Here is a 24,358-nt window from a genome sequence, read left to right on the forward strand (position 1 = left end):
GGGATAACTGTGAAATTAAATAGCATGTAATACAACAGGAAGTCAGCTGATGCAAGGGCTCTTCTATCTCAGTTCTGTGAATAGGGAAATGATAGAATCATAGAGAAGTAGGGCTAGAAGAGACCTCCAGAGGTCATCTAGTCCAGCATTTCTCAACCCGTGGGTGGCGACCCATGAGTGTCTCACAAGAATTTATGAAAGGGTTGCGAATAAAGTTAAAAATGGATCAACGAATTTTAAAAATGGACTCTCCTTTAAAAGAGAAAATTGTGGGAAACCATGGCTTTTCCATTGCAGGCTGGTAGAGTTCCTGCAAGGGACTTATTGTGGCTCCCCCTGCCTAACACACTGAGGGACTGGAGCCTCGTGATGGGGGGCAGCAGGTCAGAAGTGAGGGGTACTTAGTCACGACTGGCCATCAACATTTACAAATGGGTCCTGGTACCAAAAACGCTGAGAACCACTGATCTAGTCCAGCCCCATGCCTGAGGCAGGATCACCCTTACCACCTATCCAAACCATTCCAGACAAACCATAATCTAAGCTCTACATAAAACAACCATCAACCCTGTCACAACATAGACCTAGCACCTTAACCAGCCACAGATAAAGCTGGGGAACCATACAGCCAATGTCCCCATTTCATGAAATGTTGTCAATATATGCTCAAGAGAGCAACCATCAAAGTCCATAAGCATGGAAAATACACAGTTGTGAGCACAGTCATAGATCATCCCTGACCAGCGGCTGCCCAATCTCTTCTTAAACACCTTCACTGATGGAGAGTCCATAATTTCCCTAGGCATTCATTTCCAATCCTTCATTATTATAACAGTGAACACATTTTTTTGAATATCCAATCTAAACTTACTTTGCTGCTACTTCAAACTATTAGTCTGCATCCACCTCTCTGTAGCAAGACAGAAAAGGTGGAAAAGGCGTTTCCCTCTTCTCCGTGGCAGTCCTTCAAGCATTTGAAGACTGCTATCATATCCCCTCTTAAGTGCCTTTTCCAGAAGTGGAACATGCCTACCTCCTTCAGCCTGTCCCCATGTGACTTGCTTTCCAAGTGTTTTATTGTCTTTCTTGCCTGCCTCTGGACTTTCTCTAACTAGTCCACATTATTTTTAAATGTGGAGTTCTTGTTAGGTCCTTGTCCATAGTACTGCCATCCAGCCAGGCATCACTCACTCTGTATTTGTGTTTTTGATTATTCTTCTCAAGGTGCAGCACCTTGCATTTGTCGATATTGAATTTTATCCTGTTAGCTCTAGCCCAACTTTCCAATCTGTCAAGATGTTTCTGAACTGCACTTGTATGCTCCAACGTGTTTGCAATCCTTCCCAGTTTGTATCGTCTGCAGACTACCTCAAGAAGCTTTCTATGCCAGCATCCAAAATGTTAATAGACACATTGAACAGCACCAGGCCAAGGACAGACCCCTGTGGGAGACCACTCAAAGCCTCCTGCCATACTGACATGCATTCATCAACAAATACCCTCTGCTTGTGGCTATTAAGCCAGTTATTTATCCACTTTCTACTAATTTTATCCAACCCACACTTCTCCACTTTGTTAAGGAGATTGCCATGGGGGATCTTGTCAAAAGCCTTGCTAAAGTCCAGATATCCACACACCATTCCCTTCATGCACCCAAGTAGTTACTTTGCAAAAATGGAGATCAGCTTTGTTTGACATTACTTGTTTTTCATAAATCCATGCTGGCTGTTTGCAATCAGCCTTTCCTCCTTCAGATACCTGCAAATGGCCTCCCTTAGGATATGCTCCAGGTGCTTCCTAGGTATTGAGGTGAGGCTAACCAGTCTGTACTTCCCTGGCTCCTCCTTTATGCCTTTTAAAAAGGGAACTACGTTAGCCCTTTTCCAGTCCTCTGGTCCCTGGGCTCTGAGATGAAATTCATCCAGCCATTCCGGTTTGAATTCGTTCAAACCCAACAAAAGCTCTCTGACCATCTCTTCTGTTATCCCCTCCCTCAACTTGCCCCATTCTTATCCAGATAATCCTTATCAGGTGTCTGAGTGCAGTTTAATTTTCCCATGAAGATTGATATAAAGTAGCTGCTGAGTAGTTCCACCTTCTTTGCCTCTTCAGTTAGGAGTTCCCCCTGGCTTGTTAACAGAGGACCCAGAGCTTCCTTGATCCTTCTTTTCTGGCCAACGTACTTAGAGAACCTCTTGTCATCCTTAGCCTCCTTTGCCAGGTGCAGCTCATTCTCTATCTTTGCCTTCCTGATTTTGGCCCTACAGGTTCTTCTTGCTTTTTCCTGGTAAGTTCCTTGGTGACCTGCCCATTCTTCCATTGCCTGTATGCTTTGCTTTTCCATCTGTGACATTTTAGAAGTTCCTTCTGCGGTCATGCTGGTCTCCCATCATTCTTCTTGTGCTTCCACTGTGTCAGGACAGTTTCTTGTTGGGCTTCCAATATTGTGCCCTTTAGAAGCTCCCAGCCCTCCTGGATACCTTTACTCTTCAATCTACCCTTCCATGACACCATGCCTATTAATTCCTTGAGTTGGATGAAATCCGCCTTTTTGAAATCCAGCGTTCTAATTCTGTTGACCCCATGCTTTGTCTCAGGATCTAGAATTTTATTCGCGCTGTGATCACTTCCGCCCAAGTTACTTATCACCTTCACATCTTCCACCAATACTATTAGGCTTCTTTCTTTTCAGGAAAGGGAGCAGGAGAGAAAACCAGGCAGGGCCTACTACCATTGGAAAGGCCTGAAAGTAAAACTCCTGCAGGGAACAGAAGTTGCCTGAGGGGAAAGCTCATTTGGGAGAGTTCAGAAACCCTGAGAGAAAAGCTGTAAGGACTGTAAAGCCCTGAAGACAAGATGAAAGACAAGGCTATGAGGGGCAATGAGAAAAGACTTTTCTTTTTTCTTGTTCTTTTTTTTTAAAAAACCTGGTTATTTCCTTACTAAAGAAAAGCCCTTGCCCAAGGAACTGGAACATGTTCTTTAGAGTCTGTTCACTTTACATGATAGCTGGATTAACCCACCATCTTAGCAGCATATTCACTGTACTGAGGCTGGGGATGTTTAGAGATGCAATTATATAAGCAATAATAGTTCAAATCAGAGGAACTGAAAGAGCATGCCCAGAAGAGAGAAATGCAGAGAATTCTCCAGAGGGAAAGAAAAATTTAACATATTAACCTAGGAAACCCTATTCGAATCATTACCCTCGGAGTATTTATTTATTTTTGAGGGGGACGGGGAAGATTTTCCTCAAATACAAAAAGAAAAAGGCAGCCTACTGGATAGAAACTCCTATTTTTTGTCACAGTAGCTCCCAGTGTCTTTGTTTTCTTTACTTGCAAAATGTTGCTAGAATAGTGCTATGGAGACAAAGGAATGTATTTTGCACAATGATACCAGGGATACTTTACTGAGTAAGGGGAAAGAAGGCAAAGTGGAAAACTGATACTTATATTAAACTAGTTGTAGCAAATATAAATATTTTAAAAATGCTTTTATTAAAATACCATTTGCCTCAAGCCATCTTGACCTAGGTCATCTCAGTTGCATCTGAGGTAGTCTAACATGATTCTGTTACTGCATGATTCTGTGCTCATAGGAAAGACTTCAGCACATGGCTCTTGAAGCCAGATAACCAAATGATTTCTCAGCATTGCTGCAGGTAATTACATGCTGCAGGTAGTTTGAATAAGGAGCCACACCTATCCATGAAGATACCGAGGTAGTAGAAATAACCCCCTCTTCATCTAGCTTTAAACACATAAAGATCCACAGCAACCAAACCAAGTGAACAATGCATAGAAGAACCAGGAAACACCCAATCCATGTAATCCATATAAGAAGGTTTTCAGTGAAAGTCTTCACAATTTATTTCCCAGAATCTGTGATGTTTCTCAAGGTGTGTGAATTATGGAGACATCACTTTCAAGCGTAATGTGCTCCTATATAATATTCTGCATTCATACAACCAATATCCAGTTTGCTAAAATAACACTCAAAAGGAGGGAAGTGAAAACAAATACAAACAAATGATATGTGGACAAGCTGACAAATGCTTGCTCACATGTATGTCACAGCTCACTAACTGTCATTCCAAAATGCATCTGCTCTAGCCACAGCTCATGATTTTCAAAAACAGGCTGAATTTGCATGTGATAGTTAAAAGAGTCCCTACATCCTAACTAACCCTATATTACAACATGAAGATGGTTCTCTCTCAGCACCTAAGACCTTTTTCATTAGAGGCAGTGTTTTAAATGCAAAAGTATGGTTTAATATATATGCTATGCTTCATATGGTATCTGATCCAGCAGTTATTTTTACCATAACTCTTAGGGGGACCCAAGAACAGCTTCTATACAATTATTCAGCAAAATCTGGCCTCAAGAATGACAATCAGGTCTTCAAATGCTGTTTCCCTGAGAATTATTCAATATAGAACTGCGGGGGAAAGACAATGTATGCATATAAAGTAGCACTAGAAGTGAAAAAAAAATCAGATGAAGAATTGCATTACATGGTGCTGTCCAGGGACCTAGATTAGACATCTTGCTGCTCTTACACCATTGCAATGGCTCTTTACATCCTGCCAAACTAGTAAAATCATTCCATGTAGGTTTTTGGCAAATTACAGGCTGTTTTGTGTTGCGATGGTGACACATGCTTTCTGTGTGTTATTTTTTTCAAGGCTTAACAATTCAAAGCTATCTTATCATAACCCAGTATTTAAGGGCAACACTTACAGCCCTTTCTTAACATATTCAATCTGAATTAAAAAGGAAAAGTCAAAGAAAGCCACTGGTAGAGGGAACTGCCAGCCTAATTACTCCACAATGAAGCTTGATATGTTGGGAAGGAGCCTATAACTTGGTCAGGTGCATTATATAAATGCAAACAAAACCTCTGTTTACCTCATACATCAACAAGATAGTCCATGTACCCTGTATTTATTCATGCCGTCACAACATTTTTCTTCCCTTAACTCTAAAAGAAGCATCTAATTGTAACTGTTGCACAAGGCAACCGAGAACATCGGCTCCCAGGCTTCTCTATGGTGAACACCTATTTAAGTAGCCATAAAACACTAGGAAAGCATAAGCAGGTTCCCTTGTGTGCTGCTTTCCAACAGAAAAAGCAAGGACCTCTCCTGAAGGTAAGCACTGTCAGCCCTTTGTGCTGTCCTCCCTCCAACCAGTTCTCCAGTGTAAGCTCTTTCCAGTGCAATTGTGCAATGCTGTTTTTGAGTAACAAGCTAATCAAGACAAGGGAGGAGGAAGAGTGGACATTTTTACAACTGAACCCAAACTTTATCCACCTATTCCTAGTAGTTGGTGCCAGCTTCTGATACTGATAAAGCTATGATGGTGGGTAATGTCACTATGGAGGAGAATAAGACAGACTACAACGCGGGGAAAAGATATCTGATCTTGACAGATCTTATGGAGCTACAGCAACTCTTCACGAGCACTGATTTTCCAAGCCAGTAAAGCATAGACCTAGGATCATTGAAATGATTTGCACGCAGATAAATACCTTCAGCTACACTGACTTGCTTCAATTAAGTTGGCAAGTGTGACTCCTCATCAGTGCCACATTTTTTCAGGACCAATATAATCCTCAAGGTCCCTGTTCGAACCAGGTCTCACTCTTCCATGGCTTGCCATGCTTTGATGTTAATTCAGGGCGCAGACAGAAGAGACAATTTTCACCCAATCTGGCCACAGAAAGCAGTCTACAGCTGTGACCAAACACATGTGCACAACTGCAGACAGCTTCAAAAATGGCGGATTATGTAAAAATCTGACCCTTCATTGCATGAGGTATCAGATAAAGACATTGCAAAATGTAGCATCTTCTGTAACTTGTGACTCCCAGCTCCCAGCCGGTGTTTTCAGAATGGGAGGGGAGAAAGGGAGCAGGGGGAGTTCAGTCTGGGGGGTTTTCAACCCCTCTTTCAGCACCAGCTGGGGAGCCCCACAACCAGCTTCCTCAGCTGCCTTCCCCCCCTCCTGTTATGAAAACAGAGCGGTGCCAGAGCCTGGCGGCTGCTGCTCCCTGCTGGGAGCCTGGGTGCAGGCTCCCAGCAGGCAGCTATATTACCCTCCCCCTGGGAACCAACAGTGAACTTCTGTTTGGTCTTTGGTAAGGTAACTCAGAGCACTTTGCAGACGTTGTTGTGAGTTACAGCTGGGAGCTGCACTTCGGTCTGCACCCTTAGTGAGTGTCTTGATGTTAATTCAGTGAGTGGGTCACAAAAAGAGCATGAGCCTTGGTCAACGGGGTGTTGCCCCTTTTGCAGCTAAGCAAACTCCTGTGGCTTTTAAAAAGCCAGCCTGGCCCTTTTAATGTCCTTTAGGCTTGTCAGCAGTCCACTCAGGACTTGTTCTATTCCACTACCCCTACTCAGCCTAAACTGAGTCATTCGCAAAACATTTTTACTTTCATTTTGAACAACGCTTGTCTTCAAAATTTAGATTGAGAGAGAAGACGAAAATTACTCAAAAACAGAATCTGTCCATTTGGGGTAAACAACATGCTTCGCTTGACTCAAAGCTTTTTTGTTTGTTTGTTTACAATTTTTTGTTTTGATGACCAAAAAAATCATTTCAGATGGACATGAATTTCCCCCTCAATTTTTTTGGTTCAGACTGTTTCATGTGACCCTGTCTGGGTAATCAAGGAACAGCTCCCTACTTAATATAAACAGTGTCTTTATTATAGCAGTTTCTTACAGAGCTGTTACAGGGCCTGCCGTTCTCCCCTAGCCTCTATAACTCTCTTCTTCTTCCTGTCTCCTCCCCTCACTTCCTTTGGACTCCTCCTTTCTTCTGCTGCTGGTTTGCCTCGGATCCATACATATTGCTATACAGACCTTAAAAACATCAATAGTTTGCAGAGTTGGAGTAATTATGCTTACCATTTCTCTTTACCAAATTCTCAGAACCCATAACCATATACTTCAAAGAGCTTTTGTGCACCAGGACTTCATAATATTTTCACCAACCAGCATGTAAAAGTTACTAATAAAGCACTGCAGTGTTGAAGCACAATGAAATTAAGAGGTGTAGGACTAAACAAATTAGTATTCAGTAGGTTTTTGGTATGTTTAATTCAGCACAAAAGCCAAAGGGCCATTTTATTTTGCATATGGCCAAAGGGCCATTTTCAGATGTAGAAAATACCTGGGATTTCACTCATAGATTTTATCCCTGTGGAGAAAACAGACTTCACAGACTGAGGTCCCCTGTGTACAGTGCCATCCCTAGGGTATGACAAATTGGGGCAACTGCCCCAGGCCTTGTGCTTTGGGGGACCCACGGAGCTGGGCAGAGTGACTGTGGACCCTCCCGCAGGGCCCACCTGGAGCTGGCGGCTCAGCCCCATGCCGCAGAAGAAGCACAGAGGATCCCCCACCCTTTGTGGGAGTGCCATGGCCCTGCAAATGTTAAGGGGGTCCCATACATACTGATTTGCTCTGGGCCCCACATCCTGCTAGGGTCAGCCCTCCTGTGTTTCCCCTTTATTGAGGATGAAGGATTCAAAAGACTGAACTGAATGCTATGAATAGACTTCGAAGTGTGCCCCCAGTTATGGTTTCTGGGTGGGGAATTTGTATGCTGGACCTAGTTAAATGCTGGGTGGAATATAATAACAAAATTACAGCCTGCTGATTAAATCCATCCCTGGACCCATCCCCCATGCTTTACAGTAAAAAAAGCATAAGGAGCCGTATCTATGTGGTGTATTAGTGAGAAGATTAAAAGGCATCTTAACCTCCCAGTTCTATAAGTATCTAAATAGAAAAAATGTAGCGGATACTGGAGTGCTTTTTAATTTAGTGCATTCCAGGCATAATGAGATCCAACAGCTGGAATGTAAAGCTGAACAAATTCGTATAGCAAATAAGGCACAGATATTCAATCAGTCAATGAAAAAGGATCTTCCACCAGCTAATGTATTTAAACTGAGACTGGACAACACCTCCTAAGATATGCTTTCCCAGGGATATCCCTTTGTTCAAGCACAAATTAAGGCCTGAGGCTAGGGTTAATGAGTGGTGGAGTTCTGTGGCCTATGCGATGAAGTTCAAACTAGTTCATCAGAATCAGCCTATGTAGAAACTCTAAGACATTTAAAAACTACCTCTCAGTGTCCCAACATCTAGGTCACTTGCATCTCAAACCCCAGTCCTGCTTGATTTAGTTACATATGTACAGTCTGCCTGAATTGTATCTGTCCAATCACTTAAATAAAACCAGCAGAATTTGGGGCATAGCTGTTTCATTGAAAGGTTGAATCAACAGATCTCAAAGGTAAATGCAGTATTTAAAGACATGGTTTATTTAAATATAAGACTGACTAAGCAAATTACTTGTGGTATTTGGTATACAACTCCCACCTTCTGCTCTGTTACTGCTGTTAATTCAGTTTTTCACAAGCTCTCAGTCAAAATGGAAAAGAAGGATTGTTATTGCCTTCTGGTCCTCTTCTGCCAGAGACCCCTTTGCTCTGCTTCTCTCCTCAAGGAAGTGAAACTGCCAAAGCCTGCCTCTTCTCCATCTGTTTCATCGCTAGCTTGGCATTTCTCTCTTGTTCAGGCATTTCTGAGCTCAGGGTCTTCCACATATTTGTTAGTGTCACTGCATCATACACAATTTTGTTTTCACACTCTCAAAGTTCATAAAAATAAATAATATAATATATGAGAGTTGAAAACTGTTTTTTGAGCAATTAGATCACACAGTTCACTATATTAGAACTGCTGAAATCAAGTCTGATGTTAGTTTGAAACAGGCTAAGCTTAACACACACACATATCTAGCAATACAATAAATGCTATCATAGCCGGTAATTTGCACTGAGACAGAGGTAAAGATACTGAGCAAAAGCCAGGCTTAAACAACCTAACACTGCTAAAACGAGAATCATTTCACTGGACAGCTGAAATACCGCAGAAGTTGCAGATCAAAGTTAAAGTGTAAGAGTGTAGCAGTGGGGTCTCATTATACCCAGTACACTACTTGTCTACACTATTCCAGCATTTGGGAAGTGCAGGACAAACAGGGCAACGTAAGTGTATCAGTTAAAGCAAACAGAAACTACTTCCTGAGCTATGTGTCCTCCTGGAGCAGCATCTGTCGCCAAACTTTTTTTTGTCATCATCATTTACAGGAAAGTTGGCTCCCCTTATCCTATATGACCAAAGGCTAAAATTTACCTGGTTTTGGTTCACGCCGGTCACCTTTCTTAAACAGTGCCTATACCTTACACATACCGAATGCAGTCAGGGACCCAGCATTGTCAAATATAACTACACAGCTATGAAGGGCATATACGACAAAGGCAAGATGCGCACGGATACTTTCTAACAATCTCCCTATTATGCAAGACCTTTTCAAATGATCTCTGAAAACAGACTGCAGTTAGTTCCCCACATACCTTCAGCGCTCAATCATACAGAGCAAATCTGCAATGTCTGCTAAAAGGAGTCTTGGAGTTTAATAAGTTAATTGATTTGGGAATGGGGTAGCCCTGCTGTACCTGCCACGGTTATCCCACTTTTAACACAAGGAACTTTTATTGCTGTTGTTTTACTCATCCAACTGGGCCTCATTGAACTCATCTACCCCACATTACAGAGGACATGGACAGCAGGGACGCCAGGCAGTAGCATAGCACTTCAGTACCCCGCCAGTTGCTACAGGCATCACTAGCAGACAAGACAGACATTCTGGCATCTGTGAGCCATAACCGCACTTCACAGGCTTTTCTTCTCTTTGGGAACCAGCTGTTAACACCAACCAGCATATTATTGTTTCACCACTGATTTTTACCCAGACTACATAGACTGATGGGATCCTGGAAGGCAACTTGTGTTAGTAAAACAACAACATTAATAATATTTTTGTGGTTAAGATGCCATTTTATTTAATGTTAAGGAACTATTGTGTAGTCCTCTCTCAAATCAAAATTCTTATTGACTTCAATGCCCAAGTAGCAGGCAACAATTTTATCTATGTCTAGTTTGATGACCAAGAGTACTTCTTTTGGATACCAACCCCATTCCAGTCATTCATGCATTTATCATTTAAACCTTTATCTATCTATTGCTGTATTTTGAGAGTACCAAGATATTGTGTGAATGCAGACATCTGTTATTAAGCAGCGGTATGCTAGGAATACATTACAACAGTTCTCTCTTATCTGTACTGTTCCTCTGTTTGCTTCAGAGTGGAGCTCATGATGTAGGTGTTAACTAAGGTAGCAAAACTGTTTTGGAATTAGGTAATATGATAAAATGCTTCTCTTCAAAATCCTATAAACACAATATCTGCAATCAAAGGAGGCATTAGAATACTCTGGGCTTTGTTGGGCATTTTCTATGAAGAGTCATGAACTATAAAATATACTTGTGGACTTGGTTCACCACAGCTTAGGTTTGTTAACTTTTCCAGATATTTCATTGAGCAAATCAGAAGAGAGTGAGGTAGGAACGAATATAAATTAATATCATTGTGGCAAGTGAGTAGAATTAGTAAACTTTAAAAGTTCATTCTAGAGGTATTCTGCATTGCAGAAATAGTTCTTTCTGTACTGAAACTGGGGAATAATGCCATCACAAGCAATAGCTCCAGAAACCAATTGATTTTTTAAAGAACTTCCACTGTATATGTATGGTATCAAATAATGATAATGATGTATGATACTCAAATACACCATAGCGGTTATTTTCAATACAAAAAAAAAATCACAAATAAAAAACAGCATGATGAATGGTACTTTTGACATAAATCCAGTGAATACAGCTAAACTGAATCTGATGAGAGTTTGAAGTGTAATAATACATCGTCATTATAACTACTGTAAGGTGTCCTTACAATGCAGATTTGCAAAGGGAGATAACTGGACAGTTCTGGCAAGGAACAGAAAGTAAGAATGCGTAAGAGAGGGATGGCAGAACCTGATCTGAAATCTAACTGCCACAGACTCCCTCTATGACTTTAACTGACAACCTCTTTCTGCTCTCATTTGTTTAGATGTAAAACCAAGGTAATGTCAATCATATCAATTAATACTACATTTGTTAACTTGGTTAATTTAGGTAACTAAAAGGGAGCTTAAGAACTGTATCCGCAAATATGAATGGAAGAAAACAAATTCTGCTATAAACAATCATTCTATGTATTGCCAAACTGTTAGAGAAAGTCAAATAGAAAAAGGAGTTTCGAAGTACTTTCAAGATTAGCAAAAACATGTTTAAAAAATAGCATGAGCAAGAGCAATAGAACAGGGTCATCTACAGCAGCATTTCTCAACTCGTGGGTCATAACCCAAAAGTGGATCGCAAGAATATATGAAAGGGTAGAGAACAAACTTTAAAAATGGATTCTCCTTTAAACGACATGGCTTGTCCCTTGCAGGCTGTCAGAGTCAGCTTGCAAGGGGATGTCTGGAGCTGCTTGCTCCCCTCCTCACCACGCACTGTGGGGCTGGGGCGCAGCGGATCAGGAGTGAGGGGCACTGGATCATTGATGGTTACAAATGGGACCTAGTACAAAAAAGTTGCGAGCCACTGATCTACAACAGAGGTCTCTAAGAATAAATCAAACCATGACCTTTGTTAGAGAGAACTCAATTAAATTAGGCATTAGTTTCATTTTAATTATATTAACTAGTTTGAGAAACAGCAAAATGCCCCAGCAGCAGCATGACATGCTGGGGGACTCATACAATATGTATGGAGTCTCCAGCAGTGGGGTACCAAAACGACAGCTGCACAACTCCCAAATTTTGTGAAGGAGGAGGAGACCGTAGCTGCCATCTGAGGGGATTTCCTCGGCATTGCCTTGGTGTTCAAAATGTCCTGATAATTCAATATCCTAAGAACACTGCTATAGTACTCTGAAGAAAACACTGAAGAATAGCTATGGTAAGATACAATGTTTAGAGCTATCGGTGTTAAAAATTACTGTGATTTTATACAAGGGCCTATGGGTAAAATGTTCAGCACTTATGTGATTTAGGCCCTGCAGGGTGCTATCATTACAGCACAATGCAGTGCTGTGCAGCACAGATGTACCCAAGCTAGCTCGGGGACCAAATGCAGTATGATCATGTCAGTGTAGCACTCAGCCTAGGCTAATTAGGCCAGATATTCTGGGCTTGAGCTATCACATCTTCACAGAACAGCACTGTGCTGTGTAGCCATGTTAGCTCAACTGGAACTAATGCTGGAACACATATAGTATTGCAATATATATTTGCACCCCTCTATCAAGTCACTTCTGACAATTTTACCATGCCATTTCTGCTCTTTATTAGTTATTTGTATTGCCAATCATTCTACCCTGGTAGGTACCATACAACTACAAAGAAGTATTCCCTGGCCAAAAGAATGCAGAGCCTAAACAGATAAGAAAAACAAAGTATGGACAAAAGGTAGGACTATCATCCCTATTTTATGTGTGGGGAGATTAATTTGTAGTGGATCACAAAGGAAGCATATGGCCCATACCTTCCAAATATGTGTCTAGTGCCTTAATCTGCCATTAAGGAAATAAATGGGGGGGATCAGCAGGCACTGGGGAAGTCCCTGTTCCCCCAAGCACTGCCAGGAGTGACCAGGAATAACGGTCACAAGCTGGCAGAGGGTAGATTTAGGCTAGATATCAGGAGGCGCTAGATATCACCGTCAGGTCGGCTAGGAGCTGGAACCAACTTCCAAGAGAAGTGGTGCAGGCTCCTGCCCTGGGGGTCTTTAAGAGGAGGTTAGATGTACACCTTGCTGGGGTTGTTTGACCCCAGTACTCTTTCCTGCCATGGCAGGGAGTCGGACTAGATGATCTACTAAGGTCCCTTCTGACCCTAGAAACTATGAAACTATGAAATGTTTAAAGGCAGAAAGTCACCTATGGTCAGGCCTTAAAGCACCAAAGGGAAAACAACTGAGCACGAGGTGACAGAATCAAGGAAAAGGAGCAAGAGTATAAATATTACAGTGCCAGGTATCTTCTATTTTTATGGCATCCATGAGCATTTTAATCTGGGCACACAAAAGCTCAGGATGCTGCCTAAGAGTAGGGATGGCAAATGGAATATAAGGTTATTAATAAATGCACTCTGACAGTGAATTATAGTGTCAACAGCAAGGTTTTGACCATAAGGCCTCCTACAAAAAGACTTTAACCCCTGGGAGGAGTTTAGCAGGAGATACAAGAGTACAAATGAACTGAATTAAAGTGGACTTGATGAGGGAACAAAGGGTATTTCCCTTCAGTATGCAGCACAGCAATAACCACTGAAATAGGAGGGCAATAAAAGGAAAATGATGTAACTGGAGTACAAACAAAAGAGACATTTTTATGGTTTCATTCACTAACAATGCTGCTTATAAACACTGTTATTCAGGACTTTTCATTCCTTCCTGTGTTCACCTTTAAACTTTACACATTATTAAGAAAATAAAGACTTGTACTTCCTACATCTCATCTACATGGGGAAAAAAAGATTACCATGGCCAGAAGCAACAACCTCAAGCAAAACACCACTAAACAGAGACTGCCTCCTAGCCCAGAAGCAGGGCACGGGGCTGCACAGGTGCAGTAACTAGCATGCAGGTGAGCAATGCCAGTCAGCAGTGCCAACCCGACCGCCCAAAGCCCAGCGAGGCACCAAGTATAGGAGGCAGCTCGCCCAGAACAAGGCAGGATGCCTGAGGACACTGCTGGCAGGCATGGTACTTTTACCATGTCGGTACAACAAATATAACCAAGAAGAGGACACTGGGCCCCTTTCATAGTGTTTTCTTAGAAATGGATGGATATTAAAAGGGCTGTCTTCATAATTTGGAAGAATATTGTAGAAGGAAACTGGAACTTCAGTTTAGTCTGGAGCATTAGCTAAAAAAATCGGACTTATCCCTAAATCCATTCAAGTAGAAAAGCTCATCTTCCCTGCAAATGCTGGATAGACACATGCTTAATGGAAATTTTAAAACAAAAATAACTTTTTCAAAAATAAATCTGTTCAAGATTGAAAATTCTGAAAACCAGTGCTAAGGCTTAAAATTGACTACAAGCTGATGAAGTACTTTAAGTATAAAATATGTAGCACCAATGAGCTGCCTTCAATTTTTAAATGAGTCAATGGGAACTGCCTTTTTAATTGTGTGCAAGCCCAGCAGGAAACACTCTAAATTACAATACTTCATTTTAAAACAGCTTAATATACCTGCCTGTGGCACACTGTGGGTCATGAAACTTGTCTGCATAACAAAGGTGTAGGTTGTAGCCGTGTTGGTCTAAGGACATAGGCAGACAAGGTTCTTTGGGTGAATCTGATATCTTTTATTAGGCCAACTTAAATAGTTGGAAAAAAAATCATTAAGCAAGCTTTTGGGTTCAAAAACCCTTTGTCAAGCTAAGAAAGTTTCTGCAGTTGGCATGTGCTCTTCCTGGATGGAATGAAAAATAAAGAAGCCAGAGGCTGGGCTGGGCTGCATACAAACAGGTAGTCAGAAAAATGTAGATTGAGGAGTCAATGGGTGAGAGACAGGCTGGGGGAGGGGGTAGACAAGGGGGATGAATAGTGGAGAGATCCCTGGGGAGTCAGGTGTCAGGTAGGTTATAATGTGTCATAAATCCAATGTCGATATTTAGTCCATGATTTTTAGTGTCCAGGAGGCTAACAAAGTGGAGTGCATAGGCTCGTCTCTGGGAAGTATTTTGTAAGTTTCCCAGAGATGAGCCTATGAACTCCACTTCATCAGCCTCCTGGACACTAAAAATCATGGACTAAATATAGACATTGGATTTATGACACATTATCTCTCCACTATCCATCACCCTTCTCTCCCCCCCCCCACAGAGTGGTGGTGCACTCGGCACATGCCAATGGCACTGTCTGCAGGGCTTGTACAGCACTGTCCATGGGACCACCCAAAGCACAGGGCCTGGGGTGGTCACCCCAATTTGCATCCCCCCCCACAAGGGACAGCTGTGGCTGAGGGACTTAGGATTGTTTAGCCTGGAGAAGAGAAGACTATGGGAGGACTTGTTGGCAGCCTATAAGTATATCAAGGGCATACATCAGGGCTTGGGGGACCATCTTTTCACCAATGATCCCCAGGGGAGGACAAGAAAGAATGGGCACAAACTGACTGAAGATCGCGTCAGGCTAGACATGAGGAAAACCTTCTTTACAAACCAAGTGCCGAGGGTTTGGAACAGGCTCCCCCAAAGGCGGTACAGTCACCCACCCTGGCGACCTTCGAAAAACATCTTGATGCCCATCTGGCTGGGGTCATCTGATCCCAGCAGTCTTTCCTGCCCAAGTGCTGGGGGGCTGGACGCGATGATCTGCAAGGTCCCTTCCAGCCCCAACAACTATGAAACAATGAAACTACATATAGCCAGATGGACAGACTTGCACATCTCAGATATACAGCTCTCTTCTTGAGGGAGAGTATTCATTTCAGTTCTAAGGAAAGGTGATAATCCCACATCTCAGCTGAAGGGAATTGTTTCCATATTCATCTCCATTTAGAATTATGGAGCCAATATAATTGAAATACTTCCTAATGCTAAAAGAAACAGCCACTTGGTTGTTTTTTTTTTCTGGGGGGGTGGGGATTGCACAAATTATATGTATTGTATTATTTGTACTTTGTCCAATGTTTGGGCTCTGCCAGATTGGCAGGTATGGATTAGCTTTTTTTTTGAGCAGGTTAATATATAAACATAGAAACGTATGACGCAAAAAAGCTTCCTGGCCTGTTGTCCTGTGTCACATGTAAACAAGTCACAGAACCCGTTTCACAGACTGATCAAACATGGCTTGAAAAGGCATTTTGCTTTCACGATACTACTGGGAGGAGCTTCAGAACTTCAGTTTGTTAATTCTTGGAAAAATTCTAATTTCCAACCTAAATTTATTCATGACCAGTTTATAGCTATTTGTTCTTACTCCAAAATTGCCCTTTATATTAAATATTCCTCAGCTTTTATGCTATTTATTCCCCTCCCCCTGATCCGAGTAATTATAGAGAACAATCATATCCCCTCTCAGCCTTGGTTTTACAAGCTAAATAACTCAGCTGTTTTCTGGTGTGGCTACCCAACCTCAGGGACACCTAGAGAGTGCCATGGTGAAGCACATCACATATATTCTACGTGTCCTACTCCCCAAAATGCACATAACACAGCCACATCAGAGAGGCTTTGGGCTTATGGCAATACTTTCTCCAGAAAGAGCAAGCATATAGTACCAGCAAGCAGCTATATTATGCCCATTTCTGGGGAAAGTTGCTCTGAGTGGAAGTGTTGCAACTCAGTGTAGGGTTCCCTAGTGTACACAAAGCTCCTAATCTCCTCTCATAAAATACATTTGGCATGCCCCTAGTCATCCTAATCACCTTTCCTTTCAACTATTTCAGTTTAAATGTCTTGAGCATGCATCACTGTAAGTGTACACAGTATTTCAGTTGCCATGTGCAATGTCATTCATACTTACCTACCTCTACTGGAAACAAATCTCTTGATATGGCCTACGATGCATTCAGTTAAAGGAAAAGAGGATAACATAGCAATACGATATGTCTTCTAATAGGAAAGCACCTGCAATTTTCACCCATGTCTTTAGGCACTGACAGACTTCAGGCCCCCACTATAACCCATGGCACTTTACATAAGGCACCATGAGTTAGAGCACCGCCCCCCAACCCAACAGACATTTGCCTGTTGGGTTGAGCAATGAGCCGAGAACCTGCCCCCCTCTCCAGCCCCGCCACCCCCTTCCAGGTCTGGGGCTGTCAGAAGGGAGGAAGAAGAGGGGAGGAAGAAGGGGAAAGCAAGCAGCAGTGAGCTGCCAACTGGGCTTAGGCCAGCCTGCGTTGAGGCACGGGGGAGGGAGGGAGATCAGACTGGAGTCCCCCCTGGCTTGCGGCCCCCCTCAGCCCTCCCAACTGGGGTATTAGGGCTTGCCAGGCCCGACCTACAAGGCAGGGGAGCTCCTACTGAGCCAGCCAAAATCCAACCAGCTTGCTGCTGCTGGCTTCCCCCTCCCTCCATCTCTGCTGACAGTCCTGGAGGCCAACACACAAAGTATTAACCCTTGGGAATGTAAGTCCCCCAAGGTGCTCTAAAGCAGGGTGCCTTCATCTAGCACTTCATTTCAGGAGGGTTGCAGCCATGCATGTGTGTTATCACAGTTGTAAAGAGCTTCCAGGGGTCCAATACTACAAAAAAATCTAACTCCTGTCTGCGCTGCTCATTATAATCTCTCCACAGAAACTCTATAATGTTTTCTTAATGTATGCCACCCAGAAACAGAATAATGAATCTCCTCTGACTTCCTCCAACCCTTGATGGAGTGACATTTTCATCTGTCACATATAGAGCCTTCAGATAGGCCAACGATCACCCTCATAAAGATGGCTGACCCTTAGCACAGCGATAGATTAAAGACACCAGAGATTTTTCTGCCACCCAAGGAAAACCAGTTCATTGTTGGAAAAAAAGTCACCACTAAAATTTGCTTATTATAACTTTGCCTAAACTTTGTTTCTATAACATGCCTAGGAAACATCATTTACTCACAGAGTCCCTTGGCTGAGCTAATGCATGAACAATGAGACTGCTGATGTCATTCACTGTCACCCCCCTCAGGACATCACTGGAGGCAGTATTGTCCTCTTGCATCATCCTCCCTCCAGAATTCAGATTATAATTAACACTTTGAGACATTTCAGCCCCAATGCTAATACCCAGCGCTGCTGTGATTAGTGACAGGCACATTGGACTTGCTCCTGCTTTCAGAAACAAATGTGAAGCAGAAGCCACAAAAACGTCTAGATTTCACATAAATTTTGTGTACCATAGATGAACTATTTACTCATTAAGGTACACAGAGATCCTACTAAAAAAAACAAAAGGATATCTGGTAGACAAAGAAATATTGTTAGAAGAAGATAACAGTTCAGAAGCTAACAAGGGAGTATCACAAGTGCATAAAAATAACTTAGAGGAGGGCAAAAACACAGGAGTCACTAAGTTCTGATGAAGAAGCAGAGACTTTGCAAACAGAAAAAAACAATATAAAATACTTCGCCCATTTACATGAGACAAAAAGTTTAAAATGTAAGGTAATGGCATAGGAAATCCTAAAATAAGAGTGATCTAAAACTGAGAATAGTGGCCGGCAACAAGACCTGAATAATACTGATGCTGGTAACAGCATAATTTTATCCTAAATTTTGCAATATTTGTAATAATTTTTGAAGACAGCTCCTGGAGTGAATACATAAGAATCTCAGCTTTCATTTTTTTTAAAAATTACAGAAAAGTTGGGCCAGGAAGAGAGTTTAGGATGTTATCTAATGTAAACCCCTTGCTCAAGGCAAGATCATTCTTATATAATCTGCTCTCTACAAACTACTCTCCTAGTGGTAAAAAAATAAATTGAATAATAGGAATCCAATATGTAGTATTTAAAAAAAGACTCATGAACATTGAGACAAATAACATAATTTTAGGGGGAAATCTTTGAATGCCTACCATTGGCAGTGCTATGCCAATATTCACTACTCCCATTTGCACAATGTTGGCAGTAGTTACAAAAGGAAGATAATTCTGGAAATAAATAATCCACTTTCACCCATTTCCAGTTAGCCTTCCTGAAGTCAACAGGGTTTTACAGCTGTGCCTAAAGACAAATGTTAAGGAAGGTCCACAGACTTTATGCATAACACACTATTCTGAAAGAAACAGACTATCCAGTTATCCTGCTTGCACAAAAGAACTGGCTGACTGTAAAAGACTTTAAAGAAGCAAAATAGGTTTTACATATTATTGCAGCTAAAGCAAAGACACAAAAATCCTATACAAAAACTAGGAGAAAGTTTCACAGAAATAGAAATCTGCTAGTCTCCAGAATAATCTAGTGCTTTGCCAACTGGAGCAGATGAATATGTAATTGCAGTAGGCTGGATGAGGGTTATATATATCCGAAGTATACTCATCCAAAGAAGGTCTTATGTATCTGTTATGTTTGCTTAATTAATATTTGCAAATTACAGGGATCTTCATATTATAAAAAGTGCTACTAAAAGCCAAGTAAAAAATAATATTTTGGGGTATACTTCAAGAATAAAGAGAGGAAGACTTAGATGCTAAGAGACTGCAAGTGAAGAAGTATGGTCAAGTCTAGACATTTAACAACTGAAAATCAGGCCCCAAAAGATCCGACTGACTTAAATCACAAATTTGAGATTCTTATGGTTTTTGATCCTTGACATTGCCCCACTTGATGTTTTTAAGCTTTCTTCAGCAACCACATGATCTACAAAAAAACCCACTGGGTGTGACAATGCAAGTCAATCCCACTGACAGCTTTAAGTGTTTTAGCACAGGAGGTTCCTCTCCGCAAGGTATTTAAGCCCCTCTCTGCAACTGAAACCAATAGCGATGACATGCCTAAGTACAGCTAAGATTTTAGGCCTGAATATTTAAATTAGAGACCCCCCCCAGGAGGGAGTTCGGGTGACAATATGGTGTTGTTACCTTTGCATGCAAGAAACATAATGGCACCCACAAAGACCAAGTCTCTCTCGCTACATTTAAACAATGCTTTCAGCTGGGAGTTTACAAATATACAGAAGAGGTCTCCATGGGTCACTATATCCAGTCATCTGCCATTGTAGTGACACATGTTGCATAATACACTAAGCAAGTTCCAACTTACAGCTACATAGTTAGGTATTTTGCTTTCACTCGTCTCATTGGAAGGTTGGTGCAGAACCTTTTTAAGAGCAATGCAGTAATTCTCCTGCATTACCTTGATTTCAGAAACTAGTAACTTCATGAAAAACAAACAACAGCAACAAATTTCACAATTAAATGGTGTGATAGGTACACAGCAGTGAAAAGACATCAGTATGATTAAGAGGACAGCTTTCCAGGCAGCTAAAACTGTTGTAAGGTGACTACATCATACTCACAATGCATCTTCCATGAAAAAACTCCCAAGTGCTATGTAAACACTAAGTAAACCAGTGAGATATTGTTGGAAAGCAGATTTATGTTCATTGTATACATGGTAAACTGAGGCACAGAAAATTAAGCAACAGTCTGTACAATCTAAAGACACAGACCCAAATTCAGTACTGAAGACACTTAAGAGTTTTGAAACAGGCAGCTAAGCTTCCTTCTTGCCAGTACAACAGCAACTAAGAGGTACGTTGCATCATGCCCCATATGCCCTGATAAATACTGGCAAATGCAAGGTCCTGGCTCCCCTCGCTATCTATCAGGAGCCTAGTGATTCAGACTAACATGGAACAATGATTTCACATCCTAGTTACCATTTGGTTTGCTCTTGAGCAAGGTTGTCACTGGATTGGGATAAAAACTGTCTCCTCTTTTCCTATACCATCGTGGCAAACACAGATCTCCCAGGCAACACTGAGTCAGCATGTAGATGTAAGGAAAAGCCATTTTCTCCCTGACTAGTGCCATATCCATGAGAAGGCACTTCCATACAGATGCACCTGAAGTGCCCTATACAATTTTAGTCAGTCTCTTCTAGGAGGAACAACAGTGCAGCAGAAGCTGACTCTGAAATGATTCAGGGCTTTGTGGGTATGAGTAATGAAGAGCAAATTTTCCAGGTTTGGCCTATTTCAAGGGTAGGACAGAAAAGGATCACTTCCAACAAGCAGTTGGTAAGATTGTATTTTCTCACATACTACACACCCCAAATGTTTTGGGGAATATGGAATAAAGAAAAGACACATTCTTCCAGAGTTAAGGCCATATAAAATCACAGAGACTAATCTTCAGTTTACTTGTCCTCCCTTTCCTGTTCAGGCAAAAGCTACAGGTTTAACACTGCTTCATCAAAAGCTGTAACTGTAGCTGCTGATGAAGACTGGACTCCATAGTCAGGGCTAGGATTTTGAAAAGAGAGAAAAACAGTTCGCAGAGCTACAAAGTAGAAGAAAGATCAGAAATAGCTAATTCCTTAGCAAAACTCCTCAAGAAAGAATAGCTTAATTAATGGGACATGAAGACCATTAAAAAGGAGAGCAGGGCATTAACATCTGTGGAGTGAAGGACAATTAACAGGAATTAAGTGGATTATAATGAGCAGAGATCTGGGTTTTCTGTTTCCTGCAAAATGGAAAAAAATATGGATTTTCTTTCCCTTTTTACCAAGAAAACTGCCGATTTTTCATTTTAATGGAGAAATACGCAAATTTTCCACTTTTGCAGAGAATTCTTTGCAGGCTGGCAAAGTCTCGCTATATATAGTGGTGTTTCATTTTAACTGCGAATTTGGGGGTTTTTAATCAGAGAATTTGCAATTTTTAAACAGAAAAACAGGATCCCTGAGAATGAATTATGAAAAGCACTGCCTGAGTAGAAATGCCACTGCTTCTACTATGAGCAGAAAATCAGCTTCCTCCCTTAAGACAAAGGGAATTCTTGAGTTATTTGTTTTGAGAGAAAAGATGTGTGTAGTATGTGGATAATTATGGCAGAAAATACTTGTAACTCACAATAGAAGTTATTATGGAATTCAAGTGAAGGACAGGCTTCTCATAAGAACTTCAGGACAAATTTCTTTTATATGGAGGGCAAATGAAATGCAGGGTATAATGACAATTCAGTATCAGACTGACATGATTCAGATCCAGCAGACACGCAGAAACATTTTTGAAAAAGGAGAATCAGATACTGTTGTCACAAAAGATTTGAAAATAAAAAAATTGGATAAAGGTTAAATAATTTACTTACAGATAAACATTGTATTATTAAAACTGTCCCCACTTTATCTAGTAGTAAGTGGTATAGAAATCTTGAAAAGGAAAAAAAAAAAGTCTCCATTTTGAATTCTATATTCCCGTTCTATTTTTCCTAAGACTATTTATGACTAGGGAGTACTATGATCTTCAAGTCATGAAAATTCATGTACATCACTTAGAGGAATATTACTCAATCTATTTATATTTTGATTTGCCATTTGGCCAGGGTCCCTAATCTGTCAATCAATATTATAAATGTCTGCCCTATGCCAACTAACTAATGAGTTCATCTTCCATCATGAAGTCACAAGCTATAATTCTGCATGTCACATCCTGTAGACATCAGGTTGACATGTCCCATACGTGAGTAGGCAGCAAAAATAACAACAAAAACATGCTTCCATTATACATGAAATATTAAAAATGAGGAATAAACAGAAGAAAATCCAATCAGCACTCACCACCAAGGCTTTAGACCTATTGCTTAGTAGTTTTTCAATATCTCTGGCTGCAATTTCCACCAACTGGCGTGCATTGTTGGCTTCCACGGTATACAAATTTCTGTGTGTCATATAAATCTGCAAAGGGAAAAAACAGAAATAAAGGACCCATTTCTTTAATAAAACAAAATGGCCAGAATAGGAAACAAAACCATATGCTACTAACCCTTCCATATTAAAAAAGACTAAATTGTTTTCTGCAAATCACACCCTTTCAGGTGGAAGGTGTCTACATGTGTCCACCAACTGAGGGAGTGACATGAGTATAAGAGAAGACCAAATTCATTCTCATTGTAACACTAATTCAATATTAATATTTGAGTGGTATGTCTATCAAGCTATTTTTATTCCTGATTATTTGTAATACAGTAGCGCCTAGAAGGTCAAAGATTAAATGTCATGCACTGTCAAGCACTGTACACATATATAATGAACACAGAGCCTTATACCCCAAAAACTTTGGCTTTCTCTATACGTCTAGTCTCCTAAATGGAAAGAGTATTACTTCCTTTATTACCCACACCACAGTGAGGGTTTAAGATATGTGCAGGTACTCTGAAGAACAAATTGCAGTTCTGCAAGGAACTGAGCACACGTAAACCAGTGAGAATGGAGGGTTCATGGACTGTCCCTGAAAAGTGGTAGTGATTGCAGGATTGAGCCCACATTTTTTGAGAAAAATGATTAAATGATACTGGGTGCCTCAGGTTTCCTTTACTCAGCTCAGGACAACCTTCTTATAATCTCCCTTTCAGAAAATGCACAGTATCATCTGAAAATCAGGCCCCTTTATAGCGTGTTTGGATGGGTCCAAAGATTACTGCTATCCCCCGCCTCCCCAAAGGTTAAAAACCAAATACTCTGATTCACATCAAACGAGTAACTATGCTGAAATCAATAAAGTCTGGCTGATTGACACCAGCTGGCCATCTAGTGCCTCTTTTCTATTTCTTTTAATAAAATACTTGGTTCATCTAGGGTGTATTTTTAATATTGTCCTTTATTTCATGATTATGAATTCTCTTTGATGAGGAAGCAGCTATTTCTGTTACTCCAATGGGTTCTTACCAAAACAGAAAGAAAAGGGGCGGGAGGGGTTTTTGATTTATTTGTTTTTAAAAGGAATAATAGAATATCTCATTTTTGTACACACAAACTACTACAAATTGCTTAAAGAAAATAAAAACTGCTCTATCTAGTAAAAGAAAAAGAGCTTGTACCTTATGGCTACATGTGCAGGAGGGAGGCGGCAGGGTGGGGGGGGAAACTAATTTATGTAACCAACAGATGGCCTGAGTTTACTCAAGTACTTTGCCTCTCTGAAACACTGCTGATGGGGGTTGTACTGTCTTGTGGGAAGCAATGCTCGGCGCACACACACACAGGAACAGGTCCAGCAGTAATTCACTGGCCAAGCTCCAACAGAAGGAGCTCAGAAACTATCGACCAGACTGATTCTACCAGCAGTGCCAGGTTTCTCAGGTTACAGCTCCATGGTGGCCTTAAAGAGACAAACCCATGTTCAGATCACCTGCTTGGTGATGCCCCGGTTTGATTATTCATAGGTCTGATGTGACTCTGATGAATGAAAACAGTGATGTTTGATCAGTCCTGTCATTCCTATCACTCACATGCACTCCTGTTAGTTTCAATCAGTTTCGCTTTTGAGTGCACTGGAAGTATGTCATTTCTTTTTCTTTATTTTCCCCCCAAAATAGAAAATGTTCTCCTAGCAACTGACTAATTAAAGGGGAAAAAAATAATTCTTTCTTTAGGGAAGAAAGCCTAAAAAATGTTATTGAAAATCCACCGCCAGAGAAGACTTTGGGCCAGGTCTTATTCTACCTATCTGGCACCTAAAGCTGCATCCAGACGAGTGAGCATGTGCCTTTTGCAGGGTCTCAAAGCAAAGCAGTTTGAGATGCCACAGGAGGCACGCTGGGAACAAAAAAAAAGTTCTCTTTGCTGCACATCTGGAGCACAGTCTCTAAATATGATACCAGGAAATCCCGGCATCAAAAAATAACATGCCGGGAAAAAGCAGCACAAGGTGCGC

At 41.2% G+C, this 24,358-nt stretch overlaps 1 protein-coding gene across 6 annotated transcripts in view; it reads right to left on the reverse strand.

Annotated features, from left to right (window-relative positions):
• CACNA2D1 (calcium voltage-gated channel auxiliary subunit alpha2delta 1) overlaps window positions 1-24,358 on the reverse strand; it is a 558,706-nt gene that overhangs the window by 508,667 nt on the left and 25,681 nt on the right. For all 6 annotated transcript variants that reach the window (XM_019543648.1, XM_019543647.1, XM_019543646.1 and 3 more), the window contains exon 2: window positions 22,264-22,380. In XM_019543648.1, coding sequence (XP_019399193.1) covers window positions 22,264-22,380 — 117 coding nt within the window. The remainder of the gene's footprint in view (window positions 1-22,263; window positions 22,381-24,358) is intronic.

The sequence above is a fragment of the Crocodylus porosus genome, unplaced genomic scaffold (genome assembly GCF_001723895.1).
Source record: "Crocodylus porosus isolate Cpor-Errol unplaced genomic scaffold, CroPor_comp1, whole genome shotgun sequence".
In the NCBI taxonomy this organism is placed as follows: Eukaryota; Metazoa; Chordata; order Crocodylia; family Crocodylidae; genus Crocodylus; species Crocodylus porosus.